This window comes from Haliotis rufescens, unplaced genomic scaffold, assembly GCF_023055435.1.
Source record: "Haliotis rufescens isolate VD_foot unplaced genomic scaffold, xgHalRufe1.0.p SCAF_3, whole genome shotgun sequence".
In the NCBI taxonomy this organism is placed as follows: domain Eukaryota; kingdom Metazoa; phylum Mollusca; class Gastropoda; order Lepetellida; family Haliotidae; genus Haliotis; species Haliotis rufescens.
Window position 1 is genome coordinate 1,337,513 of NW_025964001.1, and position 22,524 is coordinate 1,360,036.

At 38.9% G+C, this 22,524-nt stretch overlaps 1 protein-coding gene across 1 annotated transcript in view; it reads right to left on the reverse strand.

The window, feature by feature from the left end:
- Positions 1–22,524, reverse strand: part of LOC124148470 — a 59,627-nt gene that overhangs the window by 18,078 nt on the left and 19,025 nt on the right. The window contains exons 9-27 of the mRNA XM_046519568.2: positions 21,895–22,181; positions 21,278–21,332; positions 20,994–21,137; positions 20,134–20,339; positions 19,849–19,979; positions 18,785–18,957; positions 18,157–18,302; positions 17,725–18,057; positions 15,506–15,648; positions 15,198–15,268; positions 14,333–14,484; positions 12,694–12,863; positions 11,538–11,712; positions 9,487–10,037; positions 7,707–7,990; positions 5,003–5,203; positions 3,026–3,217; positions 2,328–2,464; positions 1,569–1,740 (exon numbers count right to left, since the gene is read on the reverse strand). Of these exons, the coding sequence (XP_046375524.2) occupies positions 1,569–1,740; positions 2,328–2,464; positions 3,026–3,217; positions 5,003–5,203; positions 7,707–7,990; positions 9,487–10,037; positions 11,538–11,712; positions 12,694–12,863; positions 14,333–14,484; positions 15,198–15,268; positions 15,506–15,648; positions 17,725–18,057; positions 18,157–18,302; positions 18,785–18,957; positions 19,849–19,979; positions 20,134–20,339; positions 20,994–21,137; positions 21,278–21,332; positions 21,895–22,181 (3,723 nt within the window). The remainder of the gene's footprint in view (positions 1–1,568; positions 1,741–2,327; positions 2,465–3,025; positions 3,218–5,002; positions 5,204–7,706; positions 7,991–9,486; positions 10,038–11,537; positions 11,713–12,693; positions 12,864–14,332; positions 14,485–15,197; positions 15,269–15,505; positions 15,649–17,724; positions 18,058–18,156; positions 18,303–18,784; positions 18,958–19,848; positions 19,980–20,133; positions 20,340–20,993; positions 21,138–21,277; positions 21,333–21,894; positions 22,182–22,524) is intronic.

Sequence of the window (22,524 nt, forward strand, 5' to 3'; positions counted from 1 at the left end):
ATACATTTATAGCCTACATATGGATTCATATTAAATGGCCGCTGATCGATCACCGATAGGAACTGTAAAACGTATCGATATTTCCTCTATTACACGCTGAGTTAACGAAATTAACTGACGGCCTAGCCTCTTATAGAAGAAATACTTTAGTTTAATATCGGATGTATTTGGCGACGATATGATGTTCTTGGCCACATCACTGACAGTACCAGTCTGAAACAAACTATGCCTCAATGCTACCGTTATGAGAACGTTGACCTTGACCTAAGCCATGAGCTGCCAAGAAATTGAGAGGACATGTGTTATTACAAATGTTACTATTTTAATATGTGACTAATCTTGACATTTAACATGACCTTGACAGAAGAAAGTGCTTTGGTAATGTTAATTAAAAAAATGCTTGGTATTGTATATAAATAATTAAGGAATACATGTTTCTTGACGCAAGAGTGACCTTGACATTATTTGGAGGGCATCGAGATGCTTCTCAATTTAAGATCAATCCTTGAGATCATATACATAAAATGTTAAACATAGGAACATTACTTGCCAACTTAAGTGGTGTTACTAATATATGATCTCCATACCATACTATAAATACTTCCTGGATAAAACAGTTATGAGTGAATGGCCTTCAAATTAACCTAGATATTTGACAAAATGTTTATGGATGTTGAGTTGGGTATTTAGGGTTTATTCTAACTGATTGGAAAAATCGTTCTATTTTGGTAAACTGTGAGCCAATTTCGCAAAATGACATTGTGTCACCTCATGCACACACACACACACACACACACACACACACACACACACACACACACATAAACACACATACATAGACACGCACACGCACACAGACACACACACACATAAACACACAAACATAGACACGCACACGCACACAGACACACACACACATAAACACACATACATAGACACGCACACGCACACCTAATTCACACAGTATCATCGTGAACTTCAATGTTATCCAGTCGTACGCCGTTATCAGTCTTCCGCGTGACGAGCGAACGCTTTAACCTCTAGGCTACCCGACCGCCATAAAGGGTATTATGAGAGATATGAGGACCTGCTGTGATGTCTCTAACATAGATGTCATTGTTGTTTGTTTGAGAAAATCAGTTCCACGCATGGGCAGAAGAGCTCACATTTGAGCAAAGACACAGTAGTTGTGCCTTACTACAATGCCAACTATCAATCCCGTTGTTGGAGACCAGATCAAACATAAGATCCAAATAGAAAAAGGTTCTCTTTGGAATTTGGTAAGACTATTATTTAGCATAACGTTTATGTTAATAAAGCTTAAACCAAGTATTCCACAGTTACAGATTGGCCCATTTTCGATGCCAAGTGTCTAGATTGTTTGCTTTATATTCGAAACCAGGTGCAGCCCCATTGTTAACTTTTCGTGAAGTCTCCATAACGTGAAAATTTAGATAATGTGAAATTAATGGGCATTACAAGTCAAATTCTTTCAAAACCTGAAATCTGCCTCATATCAAGAAGTTGCTTTACCTGTCATACCGTAATCTTCAAAAGAGGTTACTTACATATAACAAACACAACAGGTCCTGCTGGATATCGGAAAGTCATGAGACCAGGTGGGAAGAAAGGAAAGTAGAGGGGTTTTCCATTTGGATAGTCCTGTTTGTCTTCATAATCATCTTCAGCTTTCATTTCGTCTGTTAAAGCCCCAGCTGGGTCAGCTGCATGCTCTATTATCTGGCAAGAAAATATGATCATTAGAACAATTTTAAGAACAGCTGAAATTGCCAAACACTTGGTATTCCAAAGAAACATAGTTCACACTGCCTGGTGGTGCAGTGGGAAATAAATGGTTTATAAAACGTAACAATAGGAACATTGCTAAAACGAATTGGCAGGTTAAAGTAGTGCGTTATTAATTAAATTGGAATAATAAAATACAAAAGACATTTATCTGTTCTTCATACAGCAAAACAAAAGAGGTCTTCACATTTTTTTTGTTATTACATGACCAATTGTGACACCAATATTACATTGATCCCAATATACTACAATGACATACATCATAAAGGTGTGGTCAAATCATGATCATGTGCCGTCGTTTGAAATTTAATGAAACTGTATCCAATTTATTGATCGCACCATCAACGCTCCTTTTAGTTTACTACACGTAGTTAAACAAAGAAAGAAAAGCTAAAGGTCCCTTTCGTTTAACTTCGTTTTTGAAGTGCTCTTAGTTCTCCTGCGTAAAATAATTCTTGAATATCCAAACATCTTCTACATAACGTCAATTAATATAGTTTTCATGAAAAGCGTTTCCGCACCTTTGATCGTATTCCATCCAACATTTCATTCATCTGTCCTATGAACTCTTTACCAGGTACATTGAGGTTAGTCAGCTGATCCGTGATTGAGGTTAAATCCATGCTTTCCAGCTTTGAAATGCCTCTCTGTACCGTAGCTGTTTACAGATAGACAAGGACGGAATGAAAGGAGTGGTTTCGATTGATTCAGTGAACACATAAATATGCACACTAACACAATATCACATAAGAAATTACTTTTTGGATTTTTGTTAAAGCTACGGTATTTTTTGTCACTGCTTCAAGACATGCAATACAATTCATAAAGGGGCAACAGCATGTTCAGTGAAACCTTTATTTACGGTTATGGAAAAAAATAAAGAAAATAAACCCCTCGATTATTAAATAGAAAACAGAAATATGGGTTGTTCTGTGAGTAAGATAAATGACGTAACCTGTTCTTTCCACCATTGGGGCGGTGGGGTTGCCTTGTGACAAGGTCTCAAGGACTGGGGTGTTCGCTCATCACGCTGAAGACCCGGGTTCGATTCCAAATATGGACACAATGTGTGAAGCCCTTTTCTGCTGTCCCCAACCGCGATATTGCCGAATATTGCTAAAAGCGGCGTAAAACAGTACTCACTCACTCACTTACATCCATAGACAAAATCTGTGACAATACATAAAACATTACCTACAAAGTACTCTGTTCTATTTACCAGAAATATCTCGTGTGTGCCTCCTGTGAAAAGCTAGGTTCCTGATGATCTTGATGTCCCTGTGACACATGGATCTGTAGCATGGTTTAACAGACAGTGAGATGACCAATCCACCTCCCTGTATTTCCACTGAACTCTTGAGACTAAAGGAGATTGGTCCAAGTTTAACCCCAGTCCTTGAGACCTTGTTACCTTAAAAAAAAAGATACTGTACGATTGTATGTGTTGCATCAATATGAAAAGGACAATATTAATCATTATGCCAGCCTTGTTTCTTGAAGACATTCACTTCTAAAATACCAGTATCAATATCTATTACTTATGCTTTAATTTCGTTTAGTGATGCAGAAGAATGGTAATACTAGTTAACAAAACGTATTTTAAGGGCATGGATGTTTTGGATTTTGGCAATATCTTCAGACAATAAGCAATAAAACACTTCCAATAATCATAAGAAATCCCCAATGTGCGATAATAAAGCAGAGTCGATTGTACAATTCGAACTACATCATGAACATGTGTTTATGAATCACTCTCAAATAGTGATTATACTAGTATACCATGTGTTCGCGAACGGTGGACGTATCTTGCCCCTCCGGTGGCCCCCTTTGCAGGACATGCAAAGGCAGGTTAATTGTTCACTGAAAGGCATGTCTGCCATAAAATATTTTGAAAACTTTACTGATGTACCCATCATGAAACATGTTTTGAGCAAAAAAGACTATACCGATTGTTCCTCAAAAGATTTGAAATGCTGGCACCAAAGGCTATTGGACAGTTGAACTTGTCTTGCGGGGAGGTTTTGGTCACTCTGAATCTTTTTGCACATATCGTTATGAAACAGATGAAGCAGTTTCATTTGTCTCTTTCATTTCTAGTTCAGGTTGGTAAATCAGTTGCAGGGAAATAACTATTTCACCATTACTGAAGATCATCGACATTACTGAAGCTTAATACTGAAGCTTACTTATTGAAGCTAATTAAAACTTCTTGGCCACATTCGTACGCACAAAGAAACAGATCAGCAAGCACCATAATTCCACATATTCAAATGAAACGCCTTTACTATCACCATTGCATCCAAGTTAATAGAATACAAGCAATTCCTGAAAAGCTGAATACATTAGAGAGCACATCCTGCAAATGCAATGCTGCACATATCATCCATCACCAGTGATATTTCGACAATTGACAATAATGTCACTTTACAAAAATATTTCAGAAAGGCCCCACACAACATAACCAATGCAAAATCAATTTAGACAATAACTTGCTCTTTTGAAGTGTTTGCAAAACGAGAGTAAGAACCAGTTGAATGTCACTCTGAGTGGATGAAATTCATTTTCATAGCATGTGATATTAATCCATTTAAGCTTTTGTACCATCGTGTACAACAAGAGCGGTGATTTAAATTTCCCAATCCTCAATCTCAAGAGCACCTCTAGCTTCAGACAAGTACTTTTCTCAATTGCTTAGATACTTTGCAGTATGTACAAGATTTTTTTTCAAATTTCTTTGAAAGACACATTTTGCTTACATCATGGTCTATTTGATGAAGGTTTCACCCTCGTAGGCCTTGGCAAGTCATTGCGAAAAAATAATAAAATAACAGTAGACCCTCAGAAGAATCGACAAAATATGACATATTGCTTATCAACATGATGAGAGTAAGCCACATTTTTCTAAGAGTTGTGCCAGTGGTTGGTGCAACCGGTAGAGCAGGCTATGTTTAAATGTTTCGCGAACACATGGTGTCATTTCTGATTTATTCATAATTTTCATCTCAATCTATTTCGCAAGATTTTCAAGACTGTTTATTCGCTGACGTTGAATTAGTTAAATTTATTGTTTGATGCAGATGGTTTAATATTTTGGCTGTGTCGGCCTGTGATACTACAATGAACCTCATGAGTGACTGACATAAATTACGTATTACTTGACCATTGACATTCGTAAATTAAGGATCCATGTCATTACCTCTGGGGGCAATCTTTCCTTCACCATTTAGTTCAACATCAACTTTTGCCTCAAGAGGATGAACCCTGACTTTCAATGAGATCCCACCCTGAATACGGCTGAGCGGTATATCGATATGACAGGCGAATCCAAGACAATCCTCATCAGCAGTACACATCTGATCATGTCCAAAAAGGAAGCCCGTCTTGAAATGAGCACACTCTGAAAACAAAATGCGACCAAATGGATAAAAGGTAAATTACATTGTAATATTAACTTACCACCACTGCCTGATCATCGATCCCAATTGCGTGGATCGATGCTCATGATATCAATCACTGCATTGTCTGGTCCAGACTCGATTATTTACTGACCGACATCATATATACTGAACAACAAAAGTTCCCGTGACATTGAATAAGATTTAATGCAAAGTTATGTTTTTTACTTAATCTGAAACAATTTCGGTTTGCACCACTGTAAGTGTTCACATTGTTTAATTTGCCATATTGACTTTAGAAAATGCGTGATTTCATAAAAAATCATGAACATGCCAAAATGTCAATTTACAAATCAATAGCGTGTGTGTCCACCTCTGGTTGCGATTCAAGCAACACATCTTCGTCTCATGTAATTGATCTGTCCATATCTGCTGGAGCATGTTTCGAAGTTCCTGGAGTGTGGAACACGTGGATGACGTCGAAGGCGCCGATCCATCTCATCCAACATGTGCTCGTTTGGTGAGAGATCAGGGGAGCGAGCCGGACAGGGGTTGACATTCACGTTGTTTTGTTGAAGGGAATCCTGAACAAGTCGAGCAATAAGAGGCCGGGCGTTGTCATATTGAAAGGTAATGCCTGGGCCATGACGACGCAGTAAAACAACAGGGCCGATGATCTCGGTGCGGTAGTGCTGTCCATTGAGATTTCCCTCTACCACTATCAAACGGGTCCTCTGTCTTGCTGTAATCCCACCCCATACCATAACGCTGCCGCCCCTGAACCTCGACGTCGGTACACTCGAATCCGTCGATCGCTGTGGCTGAGGTGAAAACGAGACTCGTCAGTAAATAAAGCTGGTCCGCACTGCATGGCCGTCCAGCGTAGACGCTGTCTGCACCACTGTTGACGTGCTTGACGGTGGTTTCCTGTCAAAATGGGAGGTCTGGGGAGTCTTCTGGCGACAATCCCTGCACATCTGAGGCGGCGACTTTACGGTTTGTGAAGATTTTCGTCGAAGGCCAGGGATGCTTCTTCCAGTCACTGTTGCTGGCTGGAATCGATTTGGTAGGTGTGTTGTTCGAATCTAATTGTCTTGTTGATTATTGGTTACGCGTGGCCTGCCACTCCGAGGATGGTCTCTGACTGCATTCGTCTGTTGCCAACGTTGCCATAAACACCAATTGGTGTTTCTGTGGACGTTAAATTGACTCGATCCGATCAAGCATACCAATGGCTCGCAGACGCTCATTTTCGAACAGGCGTGGCATTTCGTAATGTTGAATAATTGCGTAATTTTGTTGTTTTTCTGAGTGGTTGTTGTCAGCACGATGCTAAACAATGCATATGTAATCCCGATAACGCACATGTTTTTTATACCCATTCTTTGGTAGTAAAATGCATAGGGCATTCATAAAAGTCAACTTTTGCATGGAATGCATGCTTTTCTGTAGCAGTTGCGTTTTTGTGACTTGATTCCATACATGTACTACAATATTGAAAACCAAACTTTACTTGTTTGAAACATACACTAAATTATTGGTGTCACAGGAACTTTTGTTGTTGAGTATAGCTGTAATATTGTTAAGTTCGGCGTTCAACAATCAACCAACCAACCAACCTGATTTTTAGTATGCCAATGTAGACAAGTGTGTAGTTGCTCACGAACGAGATGCCACTTTTGACAATGTCTCATTTATACTAGAGTATCTTAGCATAGTGAGTTTAGTTTAACACGACTTTGAACAATATGTTAGATATAGGAGGACCTGTCAGCTTGATGCTTGATGTGGGAGTGAAGCATGAAGTAATGCATGTCTCAAACGTTTACTACTTCAGTGAAACCCACAAGCACAGGTATAGTACTAACAAACCAACGTGCATAATTAGGGTATCTCTGTTCTGCGAAATTTAGCACCTTGCTCTACCCTTCAGTCACATGCAGCTACATAATACAAACCATAGTTTCTGATATTAAGAGTACGTACAGGTCAGTGAGCGAAGTTTGACCATGTAATTTCATATTATCACATATCAATAATAACAATGCTTTCCTTCATAAAGTAGTTAAACATTCCTTATGCAGCCCATCTTCCCGAGGAAAGAGAGTTAACTGACTATAAAAGTCCAGTTTCCACCCTTTACCGAACTAGGCTGGTATCATGGAGTTACATCAAGGTGCTCACGTGATTTGATGCATTTCGCGATGTAAGATCACAATATAGATCTTGATTATCGATAAAATTGCCCTAACTCGACGCCACCATTTTGTGTGAAGCAAACGCAAGTGATGAGAGAGGTGGAATCTGATTGGTCCATAGGAGAGGATTAAAAGGGACATAACTGGCAATAGCCACTGGTGGCGCTACGATCGTGCCGAGTAATTCCAGCCTAGTTTTGCAAGGGTGGAAACTAAACTTTCATTGCTCTCTCTCAAACATATATATGGTTGCTGAACAGTTTCATGTGAACACAAATTGATGATTTACTGGATATGTGGCTCTTACTTTTAAACATGGAAGTCTTGAGGAGAGATGTGCTTGCTAGTCTCCCTCCTTTGGGTAGGATTCCAAATCTTCCAAGATGTTTACCAAGACCACCAGTTGCAAATGTTTTCAATTTTCCGAATGGCACTTTCTTTAGTAATGACGTTGCATTTCCAAGCAAACGAGACAGTTTTGGAAGACGAGTTTTCAAGTGGACATTTGATCGTAACATCTCAGAAAATGCTCCAAAAGCCTTCTTCTTGACATTGGCGTTTATTGATGAGAGGAAACTATTCATGTGTCCCCTGAAATTCAGCATTGGTTGATTAAAATATTTCAATAAAATAAATATTTTTAAAACACATTATTAAACTTCATAACATGATATATTTAAAGGCAATAAGGTGACATTATGACAAACAAATAAAGAAAATGACTATTAATATCATGCATGGAATTCAGACAGTTGGTAAGACAAGGAGCATGCTCATATGCAAATGAAGTCACACAAGAGTTAGGTCCATACAGTCATTAGCAAGTGTCTCCACATAATCTATTGATGCAGGTCAAACACCTTCGCCTCGGTGAGGCCACTAAACTTTGAAGAAAGGTTTTCCATATCTAAGGAAGGATAAGCGGGTGCCCCTGCAACGTTGCTGGGGGATTTGGAAGATGTCGTAATTCCATTTCATCCCAACAGATAAGAGGTCCAGGGTAACACATTCACGATATTCTGAGGCAGACGTTGCTGTACAATTATAGCAACATGTGGTCTGGCGTTATTATCCTTGTATGTCACTCCAGGGCCTTTCTGTTGCACACACGGTGAAATCTCATCCTGGACTCTCGCAAGCATTCAAATGCCCACCAAACACAATCATTTGAGTCCTCAAAAACGATCGCCTTTAAGTACACATGGCATAACACAATGTTCACCTCAACATCTGCATGTGTCATGCTTTATTATCGTTGAAGAAGGAAAGATGTCTCATTATTGAAGAGCAGTTTGTCCTCTGACAAAAGTTGTCTGCTCCAGTGGAGACATAGACGTTGATGTTCTGCCGTCGCAGAAGCTCCTATATTGCCCATTATAATACTGGCTGAGAGTTGCTATCAGAAATAAGTGTCGAAGTTGAGTGGTTCGAATCCGTATCTCTTGAAGAGGGTTATCATGGATTGGAAGTCACTACAGGGGTCTCTGACGTATTTTTTCTGTTGATATTGTTGCCATAAGTACCACGATACTTCCTGCTGACATTATTCATCGTGACATCTTTTTATGGTTCCATACTAGTCTTAAAATATAAATCTGTGATAATCTAGTTATTTTACTTCCTTTGGCGACAGGTTTTATCAAATTGTATGTACTATTACTGTCTAACTTGATTTAGTCACGATATGGCTGAAATATTGCCGATGTGACGATCAATATTCACTCATTCACTTCCTGCGGTCATAGAAATAAAGTGCGATGTCATTTTCACTGAGGCGTGGCATGCTGTCATCTCATAAGAAAAGTGGTTTTCTAAACTCTTCCAAAGACTGCTTAAAGTGGCAAAGTCATGTTCTTAGCTATCTTAGAACATTTGAAGCAATTTATCCCGAATATTCGTTATTTATTAAACCTATGGAATATGTGCAACATTTGTTTGGTAGCATTTCTTCGACCTTTTTCATAAACCATTTTCAAATCCAAATATTCATAAAAGGGCCTGTGTGTGAAAAAGATCCTTGTCACAAAACTTTTGCCTTTCAATAGGCATTTCATCTCGATCATAAAACAAATAATACGGATAATTACCCTAATCCTGTGAACAGCTGGGTGACATCAGACAGAGATCCAAGCTTACTGCTAATAAAGCTCATAGCCTTCCCCAACGCCGAATCGGGAGGGATAATTTTGTTGAGCAGATTAGCAGCATATCCTTTCAGCCAATCTAATGCTTCTCGTTTCAGCTTCCCAAGGACTTCTGACAAGGCATTAGGCATTGATATTAGATCAGCAACTTGTCCAATGTGTTTAAAAGTGAAATCTTTGCATTCCTGGTGCCAAACAGGTTTCAGTTTCACAGTATCGACAAAGGGTGACGGGTCCATGTAGAAGCACATGTCATTACCGGTACCTTGAGATTTCTTCTTGACAGCAAGATGAATGTGAGGCCAGTCACACCCGTTCTTACCGCCCGATGTTCCTATTTCCTGTGCCTGTTCAAAATGTTTGTCCTCATTCCCGACAGAGGAATTGATGTTGGCTATAATAATCTCATATTGCTTGAAGTCTCCATCGGTTGGTTTGATCGTGACCTCTGAAGCTCCTGTTTGGCGAACTATACCAGCTACAGGGTTTATGACCTGGTGGAGGAATAGTGTATATATAATGCCATTCGATGTGCTTAAAGAAATAGTTCAACAGACACCAATCTTAAAAGGTACTTGTATATCTTTTGACTATTACTACTGTTTTGTGTGTGTGAAAGTATCGTTGGAATGGAATTCACACTATTAAAAACAATGTGTCCTTCGAAATGACTTGATATTTCCCTGCCAATTGTTGTATAAATATATTAGAACAAAAACTTAATGTTGACTTGAAGTGGGAGGACTCCTTTGACGCCAGTTACTGATGTTCGGTGGGGTTTGGTAGTTTCCCACATGATGGTATGGTCTTAGTGATTGATGAAGGTGCGGATTTCTGGTCAAGTTTCTTGACAGGTCCCTCAAAAGACCCCTCAACATCCGCAATTTCTGAAAACATCATCAAGAACCAACCACACCATCACGTGGGAAGCTTCCAAGGCCATGTCCACCTACAACAATTGGCGTCAAAGGGAACTACAAGATGCCTTGACATCAAGAGATACCAGCCAGCCATGAACCATAACCAGAGATCATATCTGCCTATTGCCTTGACTTATTGATTGATTGAATCTGTACCCCCTATCAAGGCTGATCACCCAGCTGACTTCTATTTGTCCAGTGCTAATTATCCCCCTGCCGTGTATTAGTCAAAAACTTATTCCAATTAGTGTTAATTTAACTCTGCGCTAATTAACCCTTGGCTTCCTTTGTTAAATTTCCACCTTTGTCATCTTATTACTTTTGTTGTTTTAACATTGGCACATTTCGAACAAAGTCACTTCCCCAAGGATATACCACATGTGTTGCATGTGTCTCAGTGTGGGGCAGGACCGAATCCCCTGAAACCTGAGCCAAGTTGCCGAAACGCGAAGGACTTTCCGTGACCGACGTTGCTTAACTTCACATGATTTATGATCTATGCACAGGACACCGTGCCATCACGTTGACCGCTGTTTGTAAATGATCAATCTGCAAAGGGTTCGAATAAATAATCGAGTCTGGTCCAAGCAATCCATTGATTGATATCATGCGCATCGGTCAACGCAATTGGCATTGACATGCATCAACAAAGTCAGTGAGACTGACAACCCAATCCCGTTAGTCGCCTCTTCCGACAAGCATAGTCGCCTCTCATGACAAGCATAAGTTAGTGAAGCCCTATTCTACCCCGGATCTTAAATGTTATAGGTTAGTTTTTACATCAGTAGATGCCATGCGCATATATAGCTTTTGTTGTGTTGGATGTATTAAGAATTTTTTTTTTGCAATTTTATATCACGCAGGTATTTGTCTTGCACACAGATCATCCACAGAAGACTTTCATCTTCAACATACCCCTCTTCACATTTGACATACTTATGATTTCTAGGAAGATTAAAATGTCTACCCGTTGCTATCTTAAGATCATGATAATTATAACGAAATTGTGATAATGCAATACAAAATTTAAAGGTGTAACATACATCTTTCAACAAAAATATATAAAATCCATACCTTCCACCCTTTATTCAACACGAGATCGATTCCCGCAGTTCCATACTTGCTCCTAGTGCCAGAGGGATATGTCCCTTCACCGCAGTTAGAATCTGAAGGACGTCTTTGACCAGGGAATGAGGGATGAAACTTTGATCCAAACAGGGACTGTATCGTAGACTTCATTTTCTCTATCCTGAGGATTTTAAAAAGGAAGTTGTAAAAATTAGTGCATATATGATATGTCTTTTTTATCGGGTATACATTCAAACTGTTAGAATTAGAAGCACGGGACAGATAATAAGTATGACATCAGTTTTTTTGTTTTGTTTGTTGTTTAACGCCGCACTCAGCAATATTCCAGCTATATGACGGCGGTCTGTAAATAATCGAGTCTTGACCAGACAATCCAGTGATTGACATCATGAGCATCGATCCACGCAATTGGGACCGATCACATACATCAACCCAGTAAGCGAGCCTGACCACCCGATCCCGTTAGTCGCCTTTTACGACAAGCATAGTCGCCTTTTACGGCAAGCAATATCAAAATGTCAAAAGTAAAAAAGAACGCCGATGCAGGTGCCAAGCAGAAAATAATAATTCTACACGAATTCCAACTCGTAACATGTGGCATTATAAAAGTATATTGTTGTCTGTAATTTTACAGAACATACATAAGCTTAATTATTATTCTGAAGATATTTTAATTTGAATTCAATTGCAGAGCTACATATCCTCCAAAATATCCATCTTTAGGATTTTAGTTTAGAATTTCCCAGTATGTCATGCATGAGGTAAGAGCTGATTAAATTTGGATTGTTTGTTCAGGCTCTGCAACTGTGATCTCAGTTTGCCCATTGCCTATCATTATAACCCAATGTCATGGTTCGTTACTCATGTTTTCAGGCTCTAGTTGACATGGTTGATATTATTTAAAGACCACATAAATATCAGCACCCTGAGTCTTTTGTTTTTGAGCAGGTGATGGTTAATCGTTGTCCACATGTTTCACTTAAAAACCCAAAGAAGCATCCTTTAAACGTTTTAGGCTCATCATTTAACTCGGTTGGAAGGGTAACAGATAGACAGATTATGAACAACTTGCGATACCATCAACTCATATAGACTTCGGCATTTTGTCTATCAATGCAGAAACAGTCCCAACGCTACTTACGTCTCTTGAAACACTTTGAAGTTGTATTGTATTTTGTCAGTTGTGAGCTTTTGATGGTCAAGTCCTTGTTGGAACGCTTGCGGCTCTTTGTCCCTCAGAGATTCCAGTTTTGATATGATTTGGCTGGCCTTTGTCTCAACTTTTCTGAATATTTCATCTGCTGAATCCCCCTGTATATATTCTTTCAATTTAGAGCGATGTTACCTGTGTGTGTCACATAATGTTGTAATCTATCTGTAGTATCTAACAATCTAACAATTCTACTGCAGATTGCAGGCCATTGTGTGAGGCCAAAATGCTCCGTGTCACATGTTGAGCAACAGTTATAACCTCGCAGACCACAATAGGAACTATTGTGACGCATGTATTATCGCATCACAGGACAAAAGAGGAGAGTGAAATGTAAAGCAGTCTGAGGAACCCCAAAGGAGATAAACATATTGCGTTTACAATGCAGAGCTAGGTTGGCTGGTTGGTTGGTTTGTTGTTTAACGCCGCACTCAGCAATATTCCAGCTATATGACGGAGGTCTGTAAAAAATCGAGTCTGGACCACACATTCCAGTGATTGACATCATGAGCATCGATCCACGCAATTGGGATCGATGACATTTATCAACTAAGTCAGCGAGTCTGATCCCCCGATCCCGTTAGTCGCTTCTTAAGACAAGCATAGTCCCCTGTAGCGGCAAGGATGGGTTGCTGAAGATCTTTTCTACACCCGGATCTTCACGGGTCGCAAAGCTAGGTTACCTTCAGACTAAAATTGAATTTGGAGCCGAACGTCAAGCATATGTTTCAAATATTATTTTAGCACAGTTAAACCGACCAGGTAACGTAGCTGTACCATCACGAAAATATACGCACGCTCTTTGGTGTTGACGAAAATATTCAGTTCAGTATTTTCAATGTATGTCGATTAGAATTAGGAAACCGCAACAAGACTTTGAAATAAAGAATGGATGGCGCTGTAGATACATGTACGTGCGCATCAAATTACTTTTCTCGCATGTATCACATGAAAGCCTTCTCTTCACTCAGAGGTGGTGTTTATGATTTAAAACTTCTGATTAACCAGTCATATTATTATATATATTTGTAGAGTGTGTCAGTGACTGCAAATGGTTGAAGCGTTCGTGAAATATCTAAGGCTGCCTCGGCCACCTTATAACAGGCTTAATTGTTTCGGGGTGACACAGTTTTCTAGAAAGCTGGCTGCATGTAACAGCAACAAGAGGACGATTCCAGGCATTCTTATGACCTAATTTTCATCGTGTCTACCTGTCCAATGCACCTGGGATACCTACATTCGTGTATCTGAAAACATCCAATTTCTGCCAGTTTCAAACACAAAAGCAGAGACTATTTCACGATATTCGGCAGTGAACTGCTACCACCCATCTGACCCATTAGATTGCCTATTGTGATTGTAAATCTACAATTGTGTGCTTACGTATAATTTGTGTATTACTCATTGGTCTTACGTGTTCAGGGTTAACCTTGGGGTTTCAATTGGTAAAACACCTCATAACAATATATACATGAGATGCCGTTTGATCATTGAGCTCCGAGTATTATATTACTTACCACTTTTGAATAATTCAGTTAAAGAGACAGATCTTGCTTTGAGCTGTACGTACCACTTTGTCGAGAAGATCATTAACCTGATGAAACGGCGAAGGTGTCCTCTTCTTCCTCCTGTGTCTTTTGAACCCAGATGACAAAACGCTCTTTACTGAAGACATGACGTGGGTAATGTCGCTTCCCGCTGACATCCACGATGAACTTTGCCCTTCAATAATGATGTATCTTCAGTGACTAAACATATGACAAGTAAATTGGCGTCTGCACGCTGCCGTTTAGACACTACCCCACATCTTCCACCTATGTGCAATATCGTTAAAAGTTCAGGATATAATTAATATTTTGAAATGTTCTAACGAGCATGCCATGGACTTTAGAAAGAAAATACTCCTTTTAGAACAACCCTACTTGTAGACACAATAATTCCAGAAATGGTGAAATCATAACATACCGTGAATGTTCTTGCATTGCATTTAAAACATCCTTTGAATAAATTGAAGATATACTTTGGAATATTAGGAACATGCAATGAAATGCGTTTGTTTTTTTGTTTTGTAAATTGATAATAAACTGACATGTACAATCTCATGTGAATGATTTAATAAATAAAAACAACAATAATACTAATTATAATTGTCTTTAATATAGATGGAAAAAACTTCAGTCGGGAAAGTTTCGTCCCCATTTTGCACAGTTAACCCGAATGCATAAACAATTTATCCTATTTTTGGTGGAAACATTGCAAACAGATACAGGTTTCCTTGATTTCGTAGACAAAATTCTTGCAAGATACATACGTTATATCTTATTAATGGTCAAAACTAACCGAGGCTAATTATTGTTTTGACTACCTTTATGCAAACCATACTATATTGATTCATGTTTGAACATTTTAAAGAATAAATGATAAAATGAAGTCACCTTTCAGCAAAGAAGTTGCTTTTCTGATGATAGAATTTCCTGAAAAAATTCTACCCATTCCAAGCTGGAATCTGAAATTAATATTTTGTCAATTAGTAAGTAATTCATTAAACTATAGATTACGTGATGAGGAAAATAAAAGGAAATGAAACTTAAAAACTATGCCTGTGTGTATAAAATTTAAAAACCATTAGGCATGTTAATGGATGTTTACTTTTGTTGACACCAGTGAGGTTGATGAATTGGGATCCTATAAACACATTTCGTTTTCATTATTATAAGTAATCGCTCAGAAAAAATAAGATTACCCAAGTTTGGCCTTTTCCAAGTGTGAGAAGGCTTGCTTTGGATATTTGGATATTTTGCCCATCAGTTTGGTTGCTGAATTGACACTATCCATTATTTCCTTCTCTCCAACCGGCAAGGCCACGATACTTGCGTCAGATATTTTCTGTAATTTCGAAACTATACCTGAAAGGTGTTTGGATTACATGCAAAAACAGGTGCAGCCCCCATCCCATCTTTTCCCGAAGGCCCCGACATTTCCACATAAGAAACATGTATTATGAACCATTTTGACATCGTGAGGTAATAGTTCGCCTCGCTATGCCCAATGCAACAGAAAGTCAAAAGCCGTAATAACAAAGTTGGGTGCACTTCCATTCAATAAAATCACTTCTGGCTAATGAAACCACGTGACCAATGCAGTACGGCCTCTGGCTACCTCAGTACCAAAGTTATATGCACTTCCGGTTTAATAACCCTGGCTTTTAATTTCAGGATTGAACTACCATGTATACAAGTTTTGTCAAATTCCAATTATATATGCTCAAGATATCATGTTTACACAAGAGTTCGGGGATGCTAAGATCCCAGAGAGTGACACTCAACAACAAGCAATCATATGCGATGCGAAACTTCTTCAAAACGCATGTGGTGTTAGAAATATTAAGTTCCCACACTTTTTCCATATTCATACTGAAAACAAAATAAAAGCGACAAAGCCCTTTCAATATCATAAGAAATCTCTACTAATAGCAGAGTCGATTTTACGATTCCGTCTATATCATGAGCATGTGTTTAAGAATCACTATCACAAACACACACAAAGGCAAGTCAATTGTTCACCATTGTGCCAGTCAAAATAAGGAATTGCATTGGACACAATTTTTGTCACTGATGCTTCAAATTTGGAAATGTCCTCCACATGTCTACCATAAACGTTTTGAGAGCTTGATGCCTTGAATGTTGTCATCATGAGGCTATAGTGAAAGAGTATGCACGATTCTACATAAAATATTGTGAAATGTAGACAGTGAAGTCAAGTAATTTCTTGAGTGAAAGAACCTCAAACCTATTTTGACATTTGACAAAAACATGACATGTGACAGGCTCTGTGTCAGTTACTTTGATTGTAAAAAGCATTGAGTAGATTAATCTGAAAAGTCAGGAAATTGAACCATGTTCCATAAGTTAATGTCTTGTTACTTGACCTCATAAAGATGTCACCCGAAAGTTGATGTGAGTGAGACTTCCTCCTCAGGGATCATATATAATAAGTTTCAAGTGTTTGACGCCCTAATATTGAGTTACCTTGCCCTTCCACGTCATCCAATCACATGTAAGAACATCACTTTTTGACCTTCAAACTGATCTTGACATTGACACAACCATGACATATGACAGGTCATGAGTTAATTATTAAAAATAATTCCTAGGTGGCAGGACAATGCTCAGAATTAATCGAAAATTTCGTGAAATTTGACCATGTTTCATCGTTTGAATTCAAGTGACCTCTAGCATTAGAGTTCATGTATAAAAAGATTAAACAGATTCCATTAATAAAAATACAATAGTTATATATATATATATATATATATATATATATATATGATATACGTTTGTATATTTTACAACGTACATTATTGTAAAAGTACATTTTAAAATGGTGTAATTTCCGTAACACCTTAATTGTTAATGTTGGGACTTATTTGATTGACAGAATGATCGTTATTTAGATTGTTAATAAGGCAGCACTCATCAATATTCATTTATAAGACGACGGTCTGTAAATACTCAGTTATAAACCGGACAAAGCGGTGATTGATCTTAGAAGCAACATCACATGCCGCCGTGAGTGAGTGAGTGAGTGTGTGTGTGCGCGTGCGTGCGTGCGTGCGTGCGTGTGTTTCTTGCCACTTTAATGAACATATTCTAGCAAATTAACGACGGCTTTTACATACTTAAGTCTGGATCCGTCCTTACAGTGACTGATCTGACTGTCACAACGACTGAGCAACGATCTGAGCCGTTGGAGTGCGTTACAATTGACACGCTATCGGCCAAGGCTCCGAACATGACCCACACGATCCATTAAGTCGCCTCTTTCGACCATCATATGTTGCTGAGAACCAATTCTAACCTGGAATCCACACAGATTTTAGATATTTAAACAGACAACGCATACTGTTTTAAAAGCCCATGTCAAAAACACATGCATGTTATAGAAATGTAGTATCATTATTACCTTGTAGAAGTTGAGGGCATCAGTATTTATTCCTTCTACCAACGCTTGTGCATGATCCACGGCTTGTTGCAGTCGGGTCACCCATGGCATACTTTGGTACTGCTGAGTGAGAGTATTTAGTTCCAACACCGAAGACAGGGCTTCATCTGTTTTGGCTGGTATATCTTTTACCGCACTTGCAAGTGGATCAAAGTTGCTCTTCGTGGTTTTGCCATCAGGTTCCAAAAACTGAGAGGTCATTCTAGTGGCTTCATCGGTCATCGGCTTCATGATCTCTTTAGCTATGTCATCGTAGGCCCCTGCAAGGTTCTGTGCTAACCCGACGCTCATGTCCTGGAATATAATTTAGTATATGATTCTAGGGGTGTTCATATATTATCCTTGAATTTGCTAGGTTTAACGAAAAGAATAAAGACACATTTTAATACTTACCTTAAATTTGTTTGCATTGTATTCCAATCTGCCCTTGTAACACAGTTCAATTAGGAGGATGTCGATATGCTTGTCAATGATGCCGAAGTGTGCCTCAGCCCATAATTTGTCATGGATATCAATATCAATAAAACCGCTAAGAGGCCCTGAAAGAAGATCACTCTGTCTTGTGAAAAAAAGAAGTTTTATCGTTGAATATCAAAGCAGTGTGCACCTCATGGACGCACAGCAGTTGTTTCTAATGTATATACAAAATACACATAATTCATTTAAGCAAATGACCCATGATATTTCAAGAAAACAAATTAATTGAAAAATAACGTTCTTCATACAGGACACATGATTTGGCTTCAGTCAAACGCAAGTTGTTTCAAACAAGGTAAACAAATATTCAAAGAACGACTGATTAGTTTTTAAGCAAAGAGAAGCGTAATCGATCTGTAAAATACACGTGCGTGTATTGGCAAAGGTGGATCCCACTGATAATTAAAACTCAGACACTGTAAATAGAAAATAGGAATCTTTGGACAACATCAGTCAACTTATATTAGTGTTCCACATCTGATATACTACTAAGTGGCTGGAATCCGGAATCAGCACAATGTTAGTCGTTTTGTATACAACTTACGGAACACTGCAGACATTTCATTCTCAAAAAGGACACCGAAACTGGCTCCAATTGCACTGCTTCCTATCTCTTTTTTCCAGTCCACGCGTGGCAAGCCTATTCTAAACTGGAAGAGAATAGCATCTAACACACTTCTCCTTAGTCTTGCAATGACTGGCCATGCGTATGTGTGACTGAAACATAATCAAACGCATTTCAAGTATAACCCTTGCCACATCACCAAGATGGAAATGTTCTTTGGTTTCAAAAAAGTTCAATAAAGTTGTGAGAAGGAACATGGTTCAGAACTTATGAAGGAATTTTGTAATAGTTATACAGAAGTCAAAGTGTCTCTCATATGCAATCACGTTCATATTCCCCGCCCGTTGAAGATAACACTGTTTAATAACAATTAGCTGGTATTACACAATATCAAATTAATCACATTCATATCAAAGCGCGTGCTTATGTACTTCGGGAACCAGTTTCACAAACAAATATTGAAAACTCTCAACATCCCTGGGATTTTACAATGACATTGCGTGTAGAGATGATATATCATTGAGAGGAGCTTATGCACACTCGTTGGACCTGTCAACCTTGTTACTAGGTTGACGTCACATGACATTGTCTCGCTGGTATATCTTGCAACAATAATTCACAAATTACGTCACACGGTATTGTGACGTGTTTGTAAACCTTGTTGTGTGGGGCAAGATCCACAAAGCGATCGTAGCGCAACGACAGTCGTAAGTCTATGTTACGTATGTATGTTACGCTCACCTGCGATAGCTTTGTCGAGCGGACCCCTGAATACTAAAGGTGTGAAGTTGTATGGTATGAAATTAACAGGTGTTAACATTTAATGTGTTTGAAGTAATGTTCTGTTAAATTGGATTTACTCACGATAGTCAAACTTAACAATACACGGCAAGTAATAAATATAATACTAAACTCGATCCTGTGTAATACCAATTTTATGAATCTCGTGAATAGTTCTGGTATAACACGCGACCTCGTTTAGCATGCTTTATTTCTTCTATGAGAGTCTATTTCGAAGAACGTTTCGGGGACAATCCCAATACCTGAGAATGATGTTTTCTTGTTCACGTGTCAGGTTGTTTGCCCTTGGGTGCCTGATGTACAGATATTTGGCCGCTCTTCTCACACTCTGCTTGTCGTCTCGAAGAACACTCTCAAGCAATGCTCCCGCACTCTGTTAAAAAAGTTCAGAATTATATGTACGTATATGAATGTTACATGTTTAAATTTGTTACATGTATAGTGACTGGTGTCTGTCCTTGCAAAATATTTTTATGAACTTTAAGTTGAACACCATATGCTTTTTGTTGTTCAGTTGTTGTTTTTACCTGGTTACACCGATAGTGTCTGAGTGCCTCAACTGCCGCACGTCTCCAGTCGTGGTGACCCTGCCCCGGGGAAGTATGGGAGATGATCCTGTTAAGTGATTTTGGGTGCCCAGCATTTCCTAGGCTGTGGAGCAGTATTTTCTTGGAAATAATGTAGTGACTATCTTTTCCAATACGGACTGACCTTTTGTGTCTGTAGTGCGGATCTGGGAACATAGAGCATACACTTTAAAATAACTCTGTATATCATTAAGTATGTCTGAGCTGGTGTTTGCTGGGTTTAAACAGTATTTTTGTTACAACACATTATGCTAGCATGTGGATGGAAAGCGGAAAGTAATGCACAACCTAGACACATGACGCCCTTTTGGTGGAACCCATGTCTTCAGGTGGCGTACGTAACCCTAGCAGGTTGGTACATCACGTTTAAAGCAGCACAGGTAGATATCTGTCTGTTAAATGCGTGAGTGAGTATTTTGTACGCCGCTTTTAGCACTATTCAAGCAAAATCACGACGGGGGACACAATAAATGGTCTTCACACATTGTACCCATGTGGGAAATCGAACCCGTGTCTTCAGAATGACGAGGGTATGCTTAACCATTAGGCTACCCGACCGCCCCCTCTCCGCTTAAACGCTTTCCTGTGCTATGATTGATTCAACAAAGAACTTAGTTTTGAAGGTGACAGATGTACTAACCACTAAACACAAAAATAACAGATGTATTTAAAATATCCTGAAGTATGAACATTATGTAACATATCACCTAATATAAACCCTACGATTTCGAGAATTCTTTTAACTTCTACACGTCTGCACGTTAATATTGTAGCACATTAATGAGCGTTAGTCTATTTACGCATTTCATGTTTAGTAATCCATGACTCGATCTTCCCAACCAGTCTGACAGCATCCGAGGAATTCGAGTACAGATGGAGATTCCTGGCAAGAGATCCTATGGCTAAACACGCCCGTGTCTGTACCACTGTCAGATTTATTGATCCTGTCAAATAGTAATAAAAACATTTCAAACAAATAAGACGAAGAAGGACAAAAAATGATACACTGTAAAATATCAGCGACTAGCCTTTTTTTATTATGAGTTATATTCGGCTTGTATTTATCCATGTTCTAATGACATACCATGATGCTGATCTTCAATACCAAAGCAGTAATCCTCTACAGCTTGGACCACTTGCTAAAATCAGAATGAATATTTCTTGATTACTGCACTTAAATAGCGACGTGCATGTAGGTGTGTGTGTGTGTGTGTTAGTGTTAGTGTGTGTGTGTGTGTGTGTGTGTGTGTGTGTGTGTGTGTGTGTGTGTGTGTGTGTGTGTTAGTGTGTGTGTGTGTGTGTGTGAGTGTGTGTGTATGTGCATGCGTGTGTGTGTGTATGTGTGCTTGCGTTTTATAGTGCTAGCTCATTGAGATACCATGCCGCAGACTAACATGAATAGCCAACTCTCCTGACCGCTGCCGAACATTCCTTGTTATAGCCCCTTACTGCCGAGTGCGAGGCTGGTAACAGCAAGTACCATCTTTCAACGTATTTTGGTATGACGCTGCCGCTCTCCGTGGAGACCCTGTATCCTATAGACCACGGACGCAGTCTCATACATAATTAATTCAATTGTTACAAATAAGAAAATATCATGATTCTGTGTTTTAAGAACATTAGTATTATTATTGAACCAACATAACTTTATAAGGTCAATTACAATCCATATCAAAGGTGTCCTGGTAAATATATACCAACCACGATCGGCTTCTGAATTGCAATGCAGTGTATGAACACATGCCGTAGCTCCTCTTCATCAGGGTCTGTCCTGTTGAGAACACGTTTGACGATCACTTCTTGGGATATTTCATCAGCAATTCGTGCGACGATATCTATGAAGACGAGTCTTTCTACCGAACAGTTTGTCTCGACCACTCCACAAGACACGTTGAGAACTGAGTGAACAAACTCCTTGTAGTCATCTGTGTGTAGTGCTTGCAATATCTCCCGGAGCTCCTGCACACACTGTGTCCGGTTAGCGTCACCTTTACAGAATATCAATAGGACATACACATGATACAGTGGGCGTCGGTGATAGAACTTTCAAGTAATAGTGAACTTGAGACATTAGATTGCAGATATTGAACATGTTGGTACAAGAAAAATAACATGGTAATAACAATGATAAGTGAACTAGTAGTAATATTGGATAGAAACAAGGACACATAAATTGTGATGATAATGTGGATTTTTTTTTGTGTTTTGCAAATACCTTCTGGCTGTATTCATTAATGTTCACTTAATAGCTTTGGGATGTTGCTGAAAAATTTGGTTCCTATTATTCCATTAGAAATGAGAGAAATTTTAATTTCGTTTCTTTCAAATGGC